The sequence below is a fragment of the Chlorocebus sabaeus genome, chromosome 1 (assembly GCF_047675955.1).
Source record: "Chlorocebus sabaeus isolate Y175 chromosome 1, mChlSab1.0.hap1, whole genome shotgun sequence".
Taxonomy (NCBI): Eukaryota; Metazoa; Chordata; class Mammalia; order Primates; family Cercopithecidae; genus Chlorocebus; species Chlorocebus sabaeus.
The window spans coordinates 5761793-5777940 of NC_132904.1; the positions used below are offsets into that span (position 1 = coordinate 5761793).

The window sequence follows — 16148 nt, forward strand, 5'->3', positions numbered from 1 at the left end:
ATCTCAGCTCACTTCAGCCTCTACCTCCCGGTTCAAGCGATTCTCCTGCCTCAGCCTCCCGAGTAGCTGGGATTACAAGTATGCGCCATCATGCCCAGCTAATTTTTGTACTTTTAGTAGAGATGGGGTTTCACCAAGTTGGCCAGGCTGGTCTCAAACTCCTGACCTCAGGTCATCCGCCCGCCTCAGCCTCCCACAGTGCTGAGTTTACAGGCATGAGCCACCACGCCCAGGCCCGGGCAAAATTTTCTTGATTTTTGAATGTTAAATGTACAGCTAAACAGTACGTGGTATTGCTGTGCCTTGGGTACTACCCTTTAAAAACTTAGAAAAGTAATTTTTAAAAGTGAGATTAGAAAGCTGTTTTACATTCTTTATTTTTACCGAAACAGTGCCTGAGTAGACAGTACCTGAGGCTGTCTCCCCAGCACCCACTCCTGCCAGTCCTATGCCCTTTGCAGTTTCCGCCATCACTTGAACTAAACTTTCACCTCTTTTCTTGATTAAACAGTGATATCTATTGACTCCTTAAAGATGAAATAGTTCATTCCCCACCCAAAATTTGAGACTTTCATTGTATTTGTGACTTTTTTTTTTTTGAGAGGGAGCCTTGCTCTGTTGCTCAGACTGGAGTGCAGTGGCACAATCTCAGCTCACTGCAACCCCCATCTCCCAGGTTCAAGCCTCAGCCTTCTGCGTAGCTGGGACTACAGGCGTGCGCCACCACACCCAGCTAGTTTTTGTATTTTTTAGTAGAGACTATATATGTTGGCCAGGCTGGTCTCGAACTCCTGCCTTCAGGTGATCCACTCGCCTCAGCCTCCCAAAGTGCTGGGATTACAGACGTGAACCACCACGCCCGGCCGTATTTGTGACTTCTATTTCGTGACCAGCTCCATCAGTTGCACCTGTAAGCTACCTCACCAAGGATCAGGAGTGGAAGCCAGGCTGCGAACGTGCAGTGCAAGCCCCTGCCCTCTGTCCACCCGCAGCGTTCCCGGCCGGGATCTGTCCTGAGAGCTCGAGTGTAGTAAAAATTTTATTTTTTTTAATTTTATTGTATTTATTTTGTTTTGTTTTGTTTGAGTTGGAGTCTAGCTCTGTGGCACAGGCTGGAGTGCAGTGGTGGGATCTTGGCTCACTGCAATCTCCATCTCCCGGACTCAAGTGATTCTTCTGCCTCAGTCTTCCAAGTAGCTGGGATTATAGGCGCGTGACACCACGTCCACCTAATTTTTGTATTTTTAGTAGAGACAGGGTTTCACCATGTTGCCCAGGCTGGTCTTGAACTCCTGACCTCAAGTAATCCTCCTGCCTCGGCCTCCCAAAGTGCTGGGACTACAGGCGTGAGCAACCACGCCAGGCCAGAAAAATATATTTGAAGCCCAAGGTCAGAAGTCAAGCTAGGCAGTCCCACTTAGCGCTGCCCGAGTCGATGGGGTCCTCAGTTTCCCCACCTGAGCCTGGATTGGCTGAGCTCTGGGAGTGCCTCCCCTGACCCGCTACAGCAACCGCCGCAGTCCAGGCCCCGCCCCTTGCGACTCTTTCTCCGCCCACCCAGACCACGCCCACCAGCCTCCCTGGCCCCGCCTTTACCGCCCCCACCTCGACTCCGCCCCACGCCCAGGCCCCGCCCACTCCCCGGGCGCCTCTTCCCCTCCCCCAGGGTTCCTGCCCCCTCACCCTGCCCCCTTCTCCAACCGCCAACGGCCGCCTGCGCCTGAGGCCCGGCCCGCGCCCTATCCCGCTCTCTCCGCGCCGCGGCAGCCCGGGCGGTCCCAGGTGCGTCCCTCCGAGGAGGCCTGACGGGGCGGCCCCCGGGCTGGGCCTCGGCTCTACAGGCGGGGATGGGGGCTGCCGGGCCCGGTCGGGCCCCTGCGGGTGGGCGGAGGGCGGTGGGCGAGGGTGCCCCTCCCCTGGCTCTCCCTTCCCTGGCCCTCCCTCCTCTGGCCGCCCCTTACCTGGTCGCCCCTTACCTGACTCCCTCCCCTGGTCGCCCCTCACCTGGTCGCCCCTCCCCTGGCCGCCCCTCACCTGGTCGCCCCTCACCTGGTCGCCCCTCCCCTGGCCGCCCCTCACCTGGCCGCCCCTCACCAGGTCGCCCCTCACCCGACCGCCTCCCCCCTGGCCGCCCCTCACATGGTCGCCCCTCACCTGGCCGCCCCTCACCTGGCCGCCCCTTACCTGACCCCCTCCCCGGCCGCCCTTCACCTGGTCGCCCCTCACCTGACCGCCTCCCCGGCTGCTCCTCCCCTGGTCGCCCCTCCCCTGGCCGCCCCTCATCTGCTCCCCCCAATCGCCCCTCCCCTGACCCCCTCACCTGGCCGCCTCCCCTGGTCGCCCTTCCCCTGGCCCCCCTTCACCAGGCCGCCCCCTCCCCTGGCCGCCCCTCCCTTGGCCGCCCCTCCCTTGGCCGCCCCCTCCCCTCGGCCGCCCCCCCGCCTCGCCCCCTCCCCTTGCTGCCTCTCACCTGGCCGCGTGTTGCAGGTGCGCGGCCCCCGCCGTCCCGCCCCCCGCCCTGCGCCATGGAGGAGGGCCCTCTGCCGGGTGGGCTGCCCAGCCCGGAGGATGCGATGGTGACGGAGCTCTTTAGCCCCGAGAGTCCCTTCGTTTCGGAGAACATTGGCCTGAAGGCCCCTGTGAAGCACGAGGAGGACGAGTTCCACGTCTTCAAAGATGCATACCTGGGCCCGGCGGACCCTAAGGAGCCTCTCCTACACGCGTTCAATCCCCCGCTGGGCGCCGACTGCAAGGCCCAGGTCAAGGCGAAGATCGTAGCGGGCGACAGCGACGGCGGGGACCTCCTCGGGGAGTACCCCGGGATCCCTGAGCTCAGCGCGCTGGAGGACGTTGCGCTCCTGCCGACCCTACAGCCGCCCGCCTGCAACGTGCACTTCCTGTCCTCCCTGCTGCCCCCGCACCGCAGCCCGGCGGTGCTGCCCCTGAGCGCCTGGGTCCGGGAAGGAGCCGCCCACCCGGGCGTCCGGGTGATCCCAGTAAGAACCACCTGGGGAATGGGCACAACTCCCCTTCCATCCCTTCCCCAACCCATCTGAGGCTGCTGGTCTACCCCAGCATTTCCCTCTCCAAGCATTTTCCCTGGCGACACCGCACACAGCCCCCCGGAATCACTGATTTTCGGCAGATTGTATACTCTTTTTCCTCTTCCTAATCCAACATGCATCGACCCAGCCAAGCCCTTCCCCCTGGAGGGGATTCTGCCCTGCACCAGTCGTCCAAAGTTGACCTAACCATGCAGACGGCGGGCAACAAAAAAGGGGGAAAGCTAGGACGTGTGTTCCCTTGGGCCCCGTTGCTATCCTTGGCTTAAGGAGAGAGGCTCGCTTTCTGCTGATAACTGTTGTCTGTGAAAACAAACGCAATGTGGTGGAGGGTTGGCGTATTTGCATCTTGCTTTTTTTTTTTTTTTCTTTAACTTTACCAGTCTTGGAATCCATAGCAAGGACTCAGAGTTAATACTTGGATTTTCCAAGCCTTGAAGTCAAGATGTGAGATCTTCCCTTTGCTAAGAAGTAATAGCTCTTCAAGCGTATGTGATGTAAATCAGAGCCTAAAGAAATACTTGCCAACTCTCAGTCGACTGCCCTGTCTAGCTGAAGATGACCACTGATAATTTTCCGCTTTGTTCTTGCTAAAACTAATGAATTTTCAAAGGAAACAAAGGGTCCCAGGAAAATGTGTTCTTGACCCCTCAAAAAGGACCCAACTCAGAAAACTAGACCACTCATCCGTTAGGTCATTTTAGTAAGTTGTAGATGAAGCGTTTGTGGGACACAACACTTGAGTCAGTGTTGAGATGGCTGGAGCCTGACCCTGTATCATAAGCCAGAGCAGCAGGAGCTTGGATTTCTGCTCTTCTAGTTTTCTGTTATGGTAATTGCCATTCCTTAGTGTGCAGGAAAGAATGGGCAGAGGCTGGGGCCTCCACTGACCTCTGTCCTCAGAGGAGCCATAGAGCTCACCAGTCCCCCCAGCCTTCTCCCAGGACAGAGGTCTTCCTCACAACCTTTCTCAGAGGGCTTGAAATGTTAGGAACTGCATTTTGCTGCCCAACCAGACTCGTGTCCAGTGCCTCCTGCCGGTAGGTCCTAGCTTGCCTCATTTCCTCACAGAGTGGAGTCAGAAAGCATTAATCAGAACAAGGAAGATAGTACAAAAATTAACCGGGTGTGGTGGCGCACATCTGTAATCCCAGCTACTCGGGAGGCTGAGGCAGGAGAATTGCCTGAACCTGGGAGGCAGAGGCTGCAGTGAGCCGAGATTGCACCACTGCACTTCAGCCTGAGCGACAGAGTGAGACTCTGTCTTAAAAAACAAAACACACAAAAGAGGATTCTCTGATGTTAAAGATAGTAAAATTTCTTTAATGTAATCCAATTTTAAGAGATTGCTGGTTTGACAAACTAAAGGAGAGACTTTGCTTTTTAAATTTTTATTCACTGCTTTTTGATTCATTAATAAAATGGACCAGGTACAGCACTGACATGTTTATCATTAAACAGAATAGAATTATTTTCAGTAAATTATCAGGACCAATTGCTAATTTCCTTTTTCTAGAAATTCATTCCCACATGTTGACCTTTGTTTCGAAAGGTCAGAAATGGAATTTTAGTATAAGTAGTTCAGATATTAGTTGCATAGGGTTGAGGAAATGATATATTCATTATAGTAGTATTTGATGATTACAGGGAGATAAGTTAAATCTAAACTGGGATGATGTGCATAGCACATCCCCCAAAGCAGCAAGTAGAAGAAAAATTTAAATTATCTATATTTCTATGAAATTGGCAATATCTAAATAAAGCTACTTAAAATATAGCTAAACTTTATCTCTTTTAAGATTTATACCTAGATGCTAGTCTGTTGTGCTAAGTTGCCCATACATGGAAAATATGATTTGTTTGGGCCTCTGATTTTACTGGGCTACACAAGCTCCAATTTGAGTCAAGATCTGCATTTTGGAAGATACCCGCTCTGTGATTTTTATTTGAGGTCTTTAGTATGTTACCGTAGAGCCACCATCTTTTTGGAAGAACTCTATGGCCTGCCTTCTGGCCTTTGGCCCCATTGTCCTCTGGTCCAGGCAACTGGGGCAAGTGCAGGTGGAGGAGGAGGGGAGGGGAGGGAGGATGCAAAGTGTGGGTTTCCCAGTCCTCACATTCCTACAGATTGTAAAAAGCAGCATCCCAATTTTGAAACAATCCTGATTGTAATTTTTTTTAACCATGAGGATTTTTACTTTCAAAAATTCTATTGATTTTCAGTATGATCCCTGTATTTCTCCACATTTTTGGTAATTTTGTCATCGGGTTGACAATTGTTACAGAAGATAGCTTGAAATCAAAGCTGGCAGCCAGCCCTACTCTCCACCATTTCATATTCGTTATTGTCCTATTAAGGCAGGAAAGGGCTACTACCTAATTACAAATCTTAGTATAAACACATCATAAATAATACTAAAATGCTACCAAGGATTTGGGGCTTTTTGAGGAAAAGAACAATTGACCTAGAACATCTAATTCAAACTACTGAACATGCTGGAAGAATGTGTGATGGGGCCGGGCGCAGTGGCTCACACCTGTAATCCCAGCGCTTTGGGAGGCCGAGGCAGGTGGATCACCTGAGGTCAGGAGTTCAAGACCAGCCTGGCCACCGCAGTGAAACCCCATCTCTATTGAAAATACAAGAATTAGCCAGGCATGGTGGTGTGAGCCTGTAATCCCAGCTACTCAGGAGGCTGAGGCAGGAAAATTGCTTAAACCCGGGAGGTGGAGGTTGCAGTGAGCTGAGATCGCACCACTGCATTCCAGCCTTGGTGACAGAGTGAAACTTCGTCTCAAAAAAAAAAAAAAAAAAAAAAAAAAAACAGTGTGATGAAAGGGCAGCATTTTAGGTGACTTGAAGGAAGAGCAGGCCTTCAGCTCAGAGTCGGGGGCTGTTAAGCAGCATGAGAGGCAGACAACCAGCGGGGGACTCTTCTCAGTTACTTAGGTGTATTTTTAAAGCAACCACAAGTACCACATGAAAATCACATCTCCACACCTCATGGGCAGGTGGTTTTGGTCCTTGGAGTCCTCAGTCCCCAGGGAGGTGGGTCAGATGATCTATTGCCCCTTCTTATTGCCCATCCACCTACCAGGGAGAAATCCATAGTTTCAGAAGCACCAGTGAGGAAGAGGCACTAAGTAAGGGTGCTCTTTTCTTTAAAATGTAACTTTTATTTATAACTGAGATTTCAATTTTCTAGATTATGCAACTGCAAGAGCCAGTGTCCACCATGTGGTCTTTAAAATAATGATTGCTTTTTTTAGGTTGAAATCAAGGAAGCAGGTGGTACTATTACAAGTAACAATCCAGAAGAAGCCACTTTCCAGAATCTTCTTGCTCAGGAATCCTGTTGCAAGTTCCCATCATCCCAGGAACTAGAGGACGCCTCCTGCTGTTCTCTTAAGAAAGATTCCAACCCAATGGTAATTATGCGAAAGAAGATGTGTAGGACTAACGTTATACTAAATGCTAGACCCCATCATTACTAAGTCGACATCATTTCACTCGTTATTTTTCATTTCATGTATGTGTTGTGTCAGCATTTTTTATTGTCTCATTAGCAAAACAGGGACATCAGCTACAGCCTTTCACATCTCACCTCTAAGATTCTCATTTCTACTCCATCTTAGCAAATCAAACAAAGATGAGGACATTGCTGTATTCATTAAGAACAGCGAGCACAACTCGCATCAGTTAGTGCAGTGCTGGGGTCGGGGACTGCAGCTGAGCCTCATGGTTTGACATATTGGTGTGGGGCGCCCTGCTTCCTTCATGCCCCAGTCTCTCATGATAACAGGTAACACTTGAATAGGGTATGTAATCAGTCACAGCTGTGGTTTATGTCATATTTTTGCACCTTTAGTTAATCCTAACAACTCTGTAGGATAGACATTATTTTTATCCCCACTTTATGGGTAAGAAACAGATGTTACATCATCTACATTGGTCTTCATAGTTAAGTGGTGCATCTAGGACTCCAGATCTCACGTGGCAAGGACTAGGTATGGGGGGAGTCGCCCACAGCATTCCTTTAGCAAAGCGCCCAGAGTCCAAAGAACCGATCATTGCCTTTCCCCCAGCAAGTCTTTATTCCTAGAAATGAGGCCCTTGCCCTAAGGCATAGACGTTAACAAGCAAATACTTGAAAATGAGCCCGTCAGGAGTTTGGCTTAGCTGTGGTGCATGCTAGCATTCGCCTCTCCGTTGGTGGTTCTATTTGGGGCTATGGGTTCTGATAGCAGTTTTTCCAGGACCCTAAAAGCAGGTCAGCAGGATGAGAACTCTCCAACTCCCCCAGACAGCAGAGTGATGTTAGCACATTCCCCAGATGGCAGGGCAGAGGCTCCCATATGGGTAGGGCCCAGGAGTGTGCAGTAGAGGCAGGTCTGCAGAGTTCACTCTGAGCCTTTCCTGTGTGTCAGTGTGAGTGTGTGTGTGTGCGTGTGCGTGTGCGTGTGTGTAGCTGTAACTTTATCCTCCAAATACAAATACAACTCCAATTGAACATGAATACTGGCCTCTCATCAAATGTCAGGATGATGTGGAGTTTTGACCCAGTGACCACAATAGGTCCTATGTGTATTACTTTGATAACATTGGTCCTTTATGGTTCTTTGGGTTCTCCTATCTATATTATAAGCAACTTAAGTGTATAAAAAGCACAGCTGCTCTGTATAGTTGTGGTTCTACCAGCAGAATTGGAAGCTGTGTGCAGGCAGAAGCCGCAGCATCTCTCGCCTTTCTATCCCCACATGTCATGGCCTGGAGCAGGGCACACAATGAGTTTCCTCAGTGCTTTTGCTTGCCGGGTAGACCCACCTGGCTTGTGACCATTTATTTATGGTCAGTATCCAAAGAGGGGTCTGACAGTGCTCCTGAGGCCCAGGCAGATCGATGTGACTTCTTAGAACTTTACAGTTCTTGGATTAACCTTTCTAAGCTGTACTTGTAGGAAATAAAATAGATGTGTTTTTAAAACCCCATGTGTTAAATAATGACGTGTGTGTGGGAGGAAAGAACAGCTGGAGTAAAATTAGAGAGGATTTTAAGTGCATGCCCAGGGACTCAGGGACATGCCACCAGGGCCTCAGTGCCCACTGGGTCTGAATGGGCCGGGGCTCGGCAGAGCAGCACCCTCTTCTGCTCATGTCAGTGGTGAAGTGAGGACAAGGCAAAGGAAGCTCTGGGGCATGGCTACCTGATTCCCTAACTAAATCTTGACGGTCAGACACCTGTGGAGAAAGATATGCACAGAAACTTTTTTCTGTTAGCACACTGAACGCATCTCAGGAAACATTTCTGGGGTTGTTTTTTCTGTTGTTGTTGTTTTGTTTTTTTGTTTTTTTGCCCTTTGGTGTCTCCAAAGAGCATGTTAGTGTAGAGTAAGAAATTGAAAACAGATCTATAGTTTTCTATCTTCCATTAAAACATAACTTCTGGATTAAGGCTATTTTTTCAGATTCAAGTTTATTTAAGTTCATTATTACTGGAATTATGTTTCAAAAATGAAACTTGATCATTCTTTTTCATTTTAGGTGATATGCCAATTGAAAGGGGGCACACAAATGCTATGTATAGACAATTCTGGAACAAGAGAACTAAAAGCACTCCATTTGGTTCCTCAGTATCAAGATCAAAACAATTATCTACAGTCAGGTACAAAGTTAATTAAAAAACTGTGTCATATATGTGAGTTGGTAAATGAATATGTTTGGCTTTGTATATAAAGTAAAATGGCAACCAGGATATATTTTTTTTGTGGGTATCAATAGTTTTTTTTTGTTATTATACTTTAAGTTCTAGGGTACATGTGCACAACATGCAGGTTTGTTACATCTGTATACGTGTGTCATGTTGGTGTGCTGCACCCATTAACTCGTCATTTACATTAGGTATATCTCCTAATGCTATTCCTCCCCCCTCCCCCACCCCACGACAGGCCCCAGTGTGTGGTGTTCCCTACCCTGTGTCCAAGTGTTCTCATTGTTCAATTCCCGCCTATGAGTAAGAACATGCGGTGTTTGGTTTTCTGTCTTTGCGATAGTTTGCTCAGAATGATAGTTTCCAGCTTCATCCATGTCCCTGCAAAGGACATGAACTCATCCTTTTTTATGGCTGCATAGTATTCCATGGTGTATATGTGCCACATTTTCTTAATCCAGTCTGTCATCGATGGACATTTGGGTTGATTCCAAGTCTTTGCTATTGTGAATAGTGACACAATAAACATATGTATGCATGTGTCTTTATAGCAGCATGATTTATAATCCTTTAGGTATATACGCAGTAATAGGATGGCTGGGTCAAATGGTATTTCTAGTTCTAGATCCTTGGGGAATTGCCACACTGTCTTCCACAATGGATGAACTAGTTTACAGTCCCACCAACAGAGTCTTGCTCTCTCTCCCAGTCTGGAATGCAATGGCGCCATCTCGGCTCACTGCAAGCTCTGCCTCCCAGGTTCACGCCATTCTCCTGCCTCAGCCTCCCGAATGACTGGGACTACAGGCGCCCACCACCACACCCAGCTAATTTTTTGTATTTTTAGTAGAGATGAGGTTTCACTGTGTTAGCCAGGATAGTCTCCATCTCCTGACCTCGTGATCCACCCACCTCGGCCTCTCAAAGTGCCGGGATTACAGGCATGAGCCACTGCGCCCGGCCATGGTGAGCACTTTTTCATGTGTGTGTTGGCTACGTAAATGTCTTCTTTTGAGAAGTGTCTGTTCATATCCTTCACCCACTTTTTGATGGGGTGGTTTGATTTTTTCTTGTAAATTTGTTTAAGTTCTTTGTAGATTCTGGATATTAGCCCTTTGTCTGATGGGTAGATTGCAAAAATTTTCTCCCATTCTGTAGGTTGCCTGTTTACTCTGATGGTAGTTTCTTTTGCTGTGCAGAAGCTCTTTAATTATATCCCACTTCTCAATTTTGGCTTTTATTGCCATTGCTTTTGGTGTTTTAGACAGTGAGCAGTGAATTCCTATGTCCTGAATGGTATTGCCTAGGTTTTCTTCTAGGGTTTTTATGGTTTTAGGTCTGACATTTAAGTCTTTAATCCATCTTGAATTAATTTTTGTATAAGGTGTAAGGAAGGGATCCAGTTTCAGCTTTCTACATATGACTAGCCAGTTTTCCCAGCACCATTTATTAAATAGGGAATCCTTTCCCCATTTCTTGTTTTTGTCAGCTTTGTCAAAGATCAGATGGTTGTAGATGTGTGGTATTTTTTCTGAGGCCTCTGTTCTGTTCCATTGGTCTATATCTCTGTTTTGGTACCAGTACCATGCTGTTTTGGTTACTGTAGCCTTATAGTATAGTTTGAAATCAGGTAGTGTGATGCCTCCAGCTCTGTTCTTTTGGCTTAGGATTGTCTTGGCAATGTGGGCTCTTTTTTGGTTCTGTATGAACTTTAAAGTAGTTTTTACCAATTATGTGAAGAAAGTCATTGGTAGCTTGATGGGGATGGCATTGAATCTATAAATTACCTTGGGCAGTATGGCCATTTTCACGATATTGATTCTTCCTATCCATGAGCCTGGAATGTTCTTACATTTATTTGGGTCCTCTTTTATTTCATTGAGCAGTGGTTTATAATTCTCCTTAAAGAGGTCCTTCACATCCCTTGTAAGTTGGATTCCCAGGTATTTTATTTTCTTTGAAGCAATTGTGAATGGGAGTTCACTCATGATTTGACTCTCTGTCTGTTATTGGTGTATAGAAATGCTTGTGATTTTTGCACATTGATTTTGTATCCTGAGACTTTGCTGAAGTTACTTATCAGCTTAAGGAGATTTTGGGCTGAGACGATGGGGTTTTCTAAATATACAATCATGTCATCGGCAAACAGAGACAATTTGACTTCTTCTTTTCCTAGTTAAATACCCTTTATTTATTTCTCCTGCCTGATTGCCCTGACCAGAACTTCCAACACTGTGTTGAACAGGAGTGGTGAGAGAGGGCATCCCTGTCTTGTGCCAGTTTTCAAAGGGAATGCTTCCAGTTTTTGCCCATTCAGTATGATATTGGCTGTGGGTGTGTCATAAATAGCTCTTATTATTTTGAGATACATCCCATCAATACCTAATTTATTGAGAGTTTTTAGCAGGAAGGGCTGTTGAATTTTGTCGGAGACCTTTTCTGCATCTATTGAGATAATCATGTGGTTTTTGTCTTTGGTTCTGTTTATATGATGGATTGTGTTTATTGATTTGTATATGTTGAGCCAGCCTTACATCCCAGGGATGAAGCCAACTTGATCATGGTGGATAAGCTTTTAGATGTGCTGCTAGATTCGGTTTGCCGATATTTTATTGAGGATTTTTGCATGGATGTTCATCAGGGATATTGGTCTAAAATTCTCTTTTTTTGTTGTATCTCTGCCAGGCTTTGGTATCAGGATGATGCTGGCCTCATAAAATGAGTTAGGGAGGATTCCTTCTTTTTCTATTGATTGGAATAGTTTCAGAAGGAATGGTACCAGCTCCTCTTTGTACCTTGGCAGCCAGGATATTAAATAGGAAATCTGGCAAAACTCGTAGTCCATATTAGTAAGCTAAGAATAGAAAAAAATATATATCTACAGACTAATTTTTATACCGTGTAGTGACTCTCAAATTCTTGGATAGCTATCCTTCATGTCACCTAGCTGCTGAGAGCTTTGTGATCCTAACAGGTGACGACTCAGACCGACACTGCGTTGTTATGAATTCCACAAGTAGGTGCCTCGATATGCCTAGATTGAAACATCAGCCTTTCCCAGTCTGACCTGATGGGTTGACTTCAGGTGTGGTATAAAACACCTACATTTTAATGTAAACATTTCAGTGTAATCAGTGAGAACTATCATTCTGCTTTAATCACCATGAGTTCTGAAATAAAGGGTTTGTCTGACATTCATTCTAAGAAATTCATTCTTATCTAAGAAACTTTCTTTAACCTGGCACAATAATAAGAAATGACCTGTAAGTACTTGATTGTTCTGAAATGCCTTATGCATGATTAGAGAAAGAATAAATGACATATTTTAGGATTGTGTTTAACAAAAGTGAGATGCTAGTTCTTAAAAACTAGGCCTCTCTGTGGGGACTGCATATGATCACATTACCCTTGATCTTGAGTTAAGGAGAATATTCATTGCCAGATGATTCACTGACCTTGCCTATAACTTGAAACCAATAGCAAATGCAGATGTAGTTTCATTGGCATTTGAAGTCCAGGGCAAAAAGACGAAGCATGACTCCCTATTTCCCCGTTGCATCCTGATTGTCTCCCTATCCAGGGACAGAAGAAATATCCCCAAGACATCGAGTTTTTCACAGCAAAGAAGCTGAGATTGGGGCTTTGGCCTCATCTCCTATAGGTCCATGCTGCATCTCTGATCTCTACAATCAGTGAGAAGGTCTTTCCTGCTCCCCTTCCTCCTGGCACATGACAAAATTCTAGTGCCTTAAGGTCTGCAGGAGGAGAGGGTTTATATAGTGTTTTCCAGTTCAATTATCATATATATAATCATACCCCCCCCCCCACTCAGGTCTCCTTTGTTACACTGTGCACATATTAAACATCACCATAAAGTATGTGCATCCTGTTGCCTGCGTCTGAGTTTCCTCACTCAAAGGATGCCTAGGCCTGGAGAAGGAAAAGTGTTCAGGTGCTTCAGGAGAGTAAGACACATTTCTCCTTCTGCTTGAGCTCATGAGCACAGAGGCTTACACACCCTTAGTGTCTCAAGAATGTTTTTCATGGCACTTGTAAACCAAATAAATACCTATCAGTTCCATTACTAAGTAGTTTAGTCTAAATAGCTTAGTAAGTATTTATATCCAACCACTTAGTAACTACTTGAAAAAAATACACATAAATCGAAAGTAGTGCCAGCTGCGGTGGCTCACACCTGTAATCCCAGCACTTTGGGAGGCTGAGGCAGGTGAATCGCTTGAGCTCAGGAGTTCAAGACAAGCCTGGGTACCATGGCGAAACCCTGTCTCTACAAGAAATACAAAAAAAATGAGCTGGGCTTGGTGGTGTGCACCTGTTGTCCCAGCTGACTGGAGGACTGAGGTGGGAGAATTGCTTGAGCCCAGAAAGTTGAGGCTGAGGCTGCAGTGAGCCAAGATCGCACTCTAGCCTGGGTGACAAAGTGAGACCCTGTCTCAAAAAAAAAAAAAAAAAAAAAAAAAAAAAAAAAAAAAAAAGTAGTTCCTGTGGTATCCAATAGATGTCCCTGGGCTTTCTTTAAAACATAAAATACCAGCCTGGAGTGCTTGCTCACGCCTGTAATCTCAACACTTTGTGAGACCAGGCCGGAGGATTGCTTGAGCCCAGTAGTTCAAGACCAGTCTGGTCAATGGGGCGAGACCCTGTCTCTACAAAAAATGAAAACATTAGCCAGGCATGGTGGCACAGGCCTGTGGTCTCAGCTACTTGGGAGGCTGAGGCAGGAGAATCACTTGAGCCTGGGGTGTCAAGGCTGCAGTGAACCATGGTAGTGCCACTGCACTCCACCCTGGGCAACAGAGTGAGACCCTATCTCAAAAAAGCAAAAAAAAAAAAAAAGGAAAAAGAAAAGAAAAGATAAAATATCCAGTGAAGCTGGGTATGTCTATAGGCCTAGCTAGTTGGGAGGCTGAGGCAGGAGGATTGCTGGAGCCCAGGAGTTTGAAGCCAGCCTGGGCAACAAAGCAAGACCTTATCTCAAAAAAATGTTTTAATCCAGTGCTGCCTAGTGAGTTTGCTGTGGCACCGCAGGTCACCTTGGCACACAATTTGGGGACCAGAGCACTAACGATATTGTTTTAGTCTAGTAGACTATCCCTGGAAGCTCAGATCAAATAGCTTTATGACCATCTCCCCCAAAAAAGAAAAGAAAAATGGGTGCATTAAGTAAAATATTGACTTGAAAGGTTTTAGAGATAAAAAACGTTAACTAGGATCAAGATAAGTGGAAATAACTTTGCACAGGATACATCCATAATAGACTTTTGCACTTTCTTTTATGTGTAAGTGGAAGAGAAATGATAGATGCTACAATTAATTTTTAATTGTCTTCCTTACAGATGTCCCTAAACCAATGACTGCTTTAGTAGGGAGATTTTTGCCAGCATCAACAAAATTAAATCTCATTACACAACAAGTGAGTCATTATTTTAATTTAAAAAATACAATTGTGCATTATTGTCTCTTAAAATTTTGATTGTTATGGTTGGAATTACTCAGGAAATATAATTTATTTTCCATTTAAAAGTCAACAGTGAAATACTTACCAAGTGTTCAGTCCCTGCCCCACTGTGTCAGACACTGTAGCCTGGAGTCAGTCTCGGACACGATTATTCTTCACCAACTTGATGAAGCCCTCTTGCCCTTTCCTGTAGCGTCCAGACCGGCATTCCACCACACTTGCTAACTTGTCCTCTGTGGCCCCACTAGCAGGATATTCCACCTCCTTGGTCCAGAACACTCCTCACCCTCCTCAGTGTTATGGAAATACTTTTTTAAAGTTTGCTTTTACCATTACACCATGATATGCATATGTTACATATAAGAGGACAAATACGCTCTTTTTCTCGAGTCTTGCTATGGAGTGTCACTTCCCCAGAAGAGCATTTCCTAACTCCCCAGCATAGACCTCCAGCCATGGTCACAGTGCTGTCTCTTGCTCTGCACGGCACTCTCACTGGCTTGCATTTTGTGGTTAGTTGGTTTATCTGCATCCACCCATGAGAATGCAGGCTCCATGGAGGCAGAGGCCATGTGTGTCTCGTTCATCTCTGTAAACTGAGAATCAGCACAAAGCCTGGCCCATGTAGGGCACCCACTCACCCTTCAATAAGGACGGTCACTGATCTGTGAGCTAATTGAACCCCAGAAAACAAAACACACAACTCCACCCTCCTGCAGCTTACATTTTAGTGCAGGAGATAAACAATTAGCAAATCTAATAAAGAAGCCAATTACATCATATGTTAGGAGAGCAGAGGAAGGGGGTTAGGGGGATGGGGATTTGATGGGGGAAAAGGCTAGCTGCAGGTTTAAAAAGGGTGATCATGGCTCCGTTGTGAAGGTGATATTTGAGCAAAGCCTTTAAAGAGATGAGGCAATGAGCCGTGTGAAGCAAGCTGTGGAACATCCCAGGCGGGCCTTGGATAGGGTCATGCCTGCTGTGGTAGCAGCAAGGAGGCCACTGGGCCTGGGATAGTGTGAGCTAGGGAAGTAGGGCAGTGAAGAAGTCAAGACATTGGAAGAATTATGGCTTCCACTCTAAAGAGGGGCTGGCAGGGAGGAGGGATCAAGGAGAAAGGTGAGCCTGTTATGGCAATAATCTCGGGGAGAGACGATGGCTCAGATCAGGTGGTGGCAGTGGAGGTGGCAAGAAATAGCTTCTGGGGATACTTTGAAGGTTGAGCCAACAGGATTTGCTGATGGATTGGATGTAGGAGGTGAGAGAGAGAGGAGTCAAGGATGCCCCCAAGATTTTCAGCCTGGTTGATTGGAGAGATGGAGTTTCCACCAACAGAGATGAGATGGTACAAGTTTTTCAAAGGTGTCCAGGAGTTCCATTTGGATATATTAAATTTGGGATGCCTCAGAAGATGTTGTGTAGGAGTTTAGAGTGAGGAAGGGCTAGGCAGGAGGGCTGAGATTGGGAGTCCTAGTATATAGACGGTACTGAAAGCCATATGCATAGATGAGATCTCAAAGGGAGTGAGTGTAAATTGAGTTAGATATTTGTGGAGTTAGTGAGTAAATACTTCTCAAGTGATATATTGGCCAAGAGAAAAGGGAGTATTATCAGTGCAGGAGGTGAGTGTAAGCCGGGATCTGGCGAGCACCAAGGTGGAGTCTGTGTTGGAACCTCATAGAACCCTCCTACCTGCTGGCCCCCTCCACGCTGCTGGCCTTCCTTTCTCTGCTGTTTCAGCCACCAGTCCAGAAGGCACACACTGCACTTGCTCTTTCACCTCTAAGACCTTGCATAAGAAACATCCGTTTGGCCACAACTTGCTGTCTCCTCACCTTCCCCCAGCTTTCCTTGACTGTTTGTTATCGTCCCCATTTTGGCCCCTTATCCAGCATGGACC

At 46.5% G+C, this 16148-nt stretch overlaps 1 protein-coding gene across 1 annotated transcript in view; it reads left to right on the forward strand.

Moving 5' to 3' along the window:
• Nucleotides 1-1678: 1678 nt before the first annotated feature.
• The window catches only part of TESMIN (testis expressed metallothionein like protein), a 48475-nt gene continuing 34005 nt past the window's right edge, over nucleotides 1679-16148 (forward strand). The window contains exons 1-5 of the mRNA XM_008021186.3: nucleotides 1679-1782; nucleotides 2488-2996; nucleotides 6333-6491; nucleotides 8604-8724; nucleotides 14127-14203. Of these exons, the coding sequence (XP_008019377.1) occupies nucleotides 2526-2996; nucleotides 6333-6491; nucleotides 8604-8724; nucleotides 14127-14203 (828 nt within the window). The 5' untranslated portion in view covers nucleotides 1679-1782; nucleotides 2488-2525. The remainder of the gene's footprint in view (nucleotides 1783-2487; nucleotides 2997-6332; nucleotides 6492-8603; nucleotides 8725-14126; nucleotides 14204-16148) is intronic.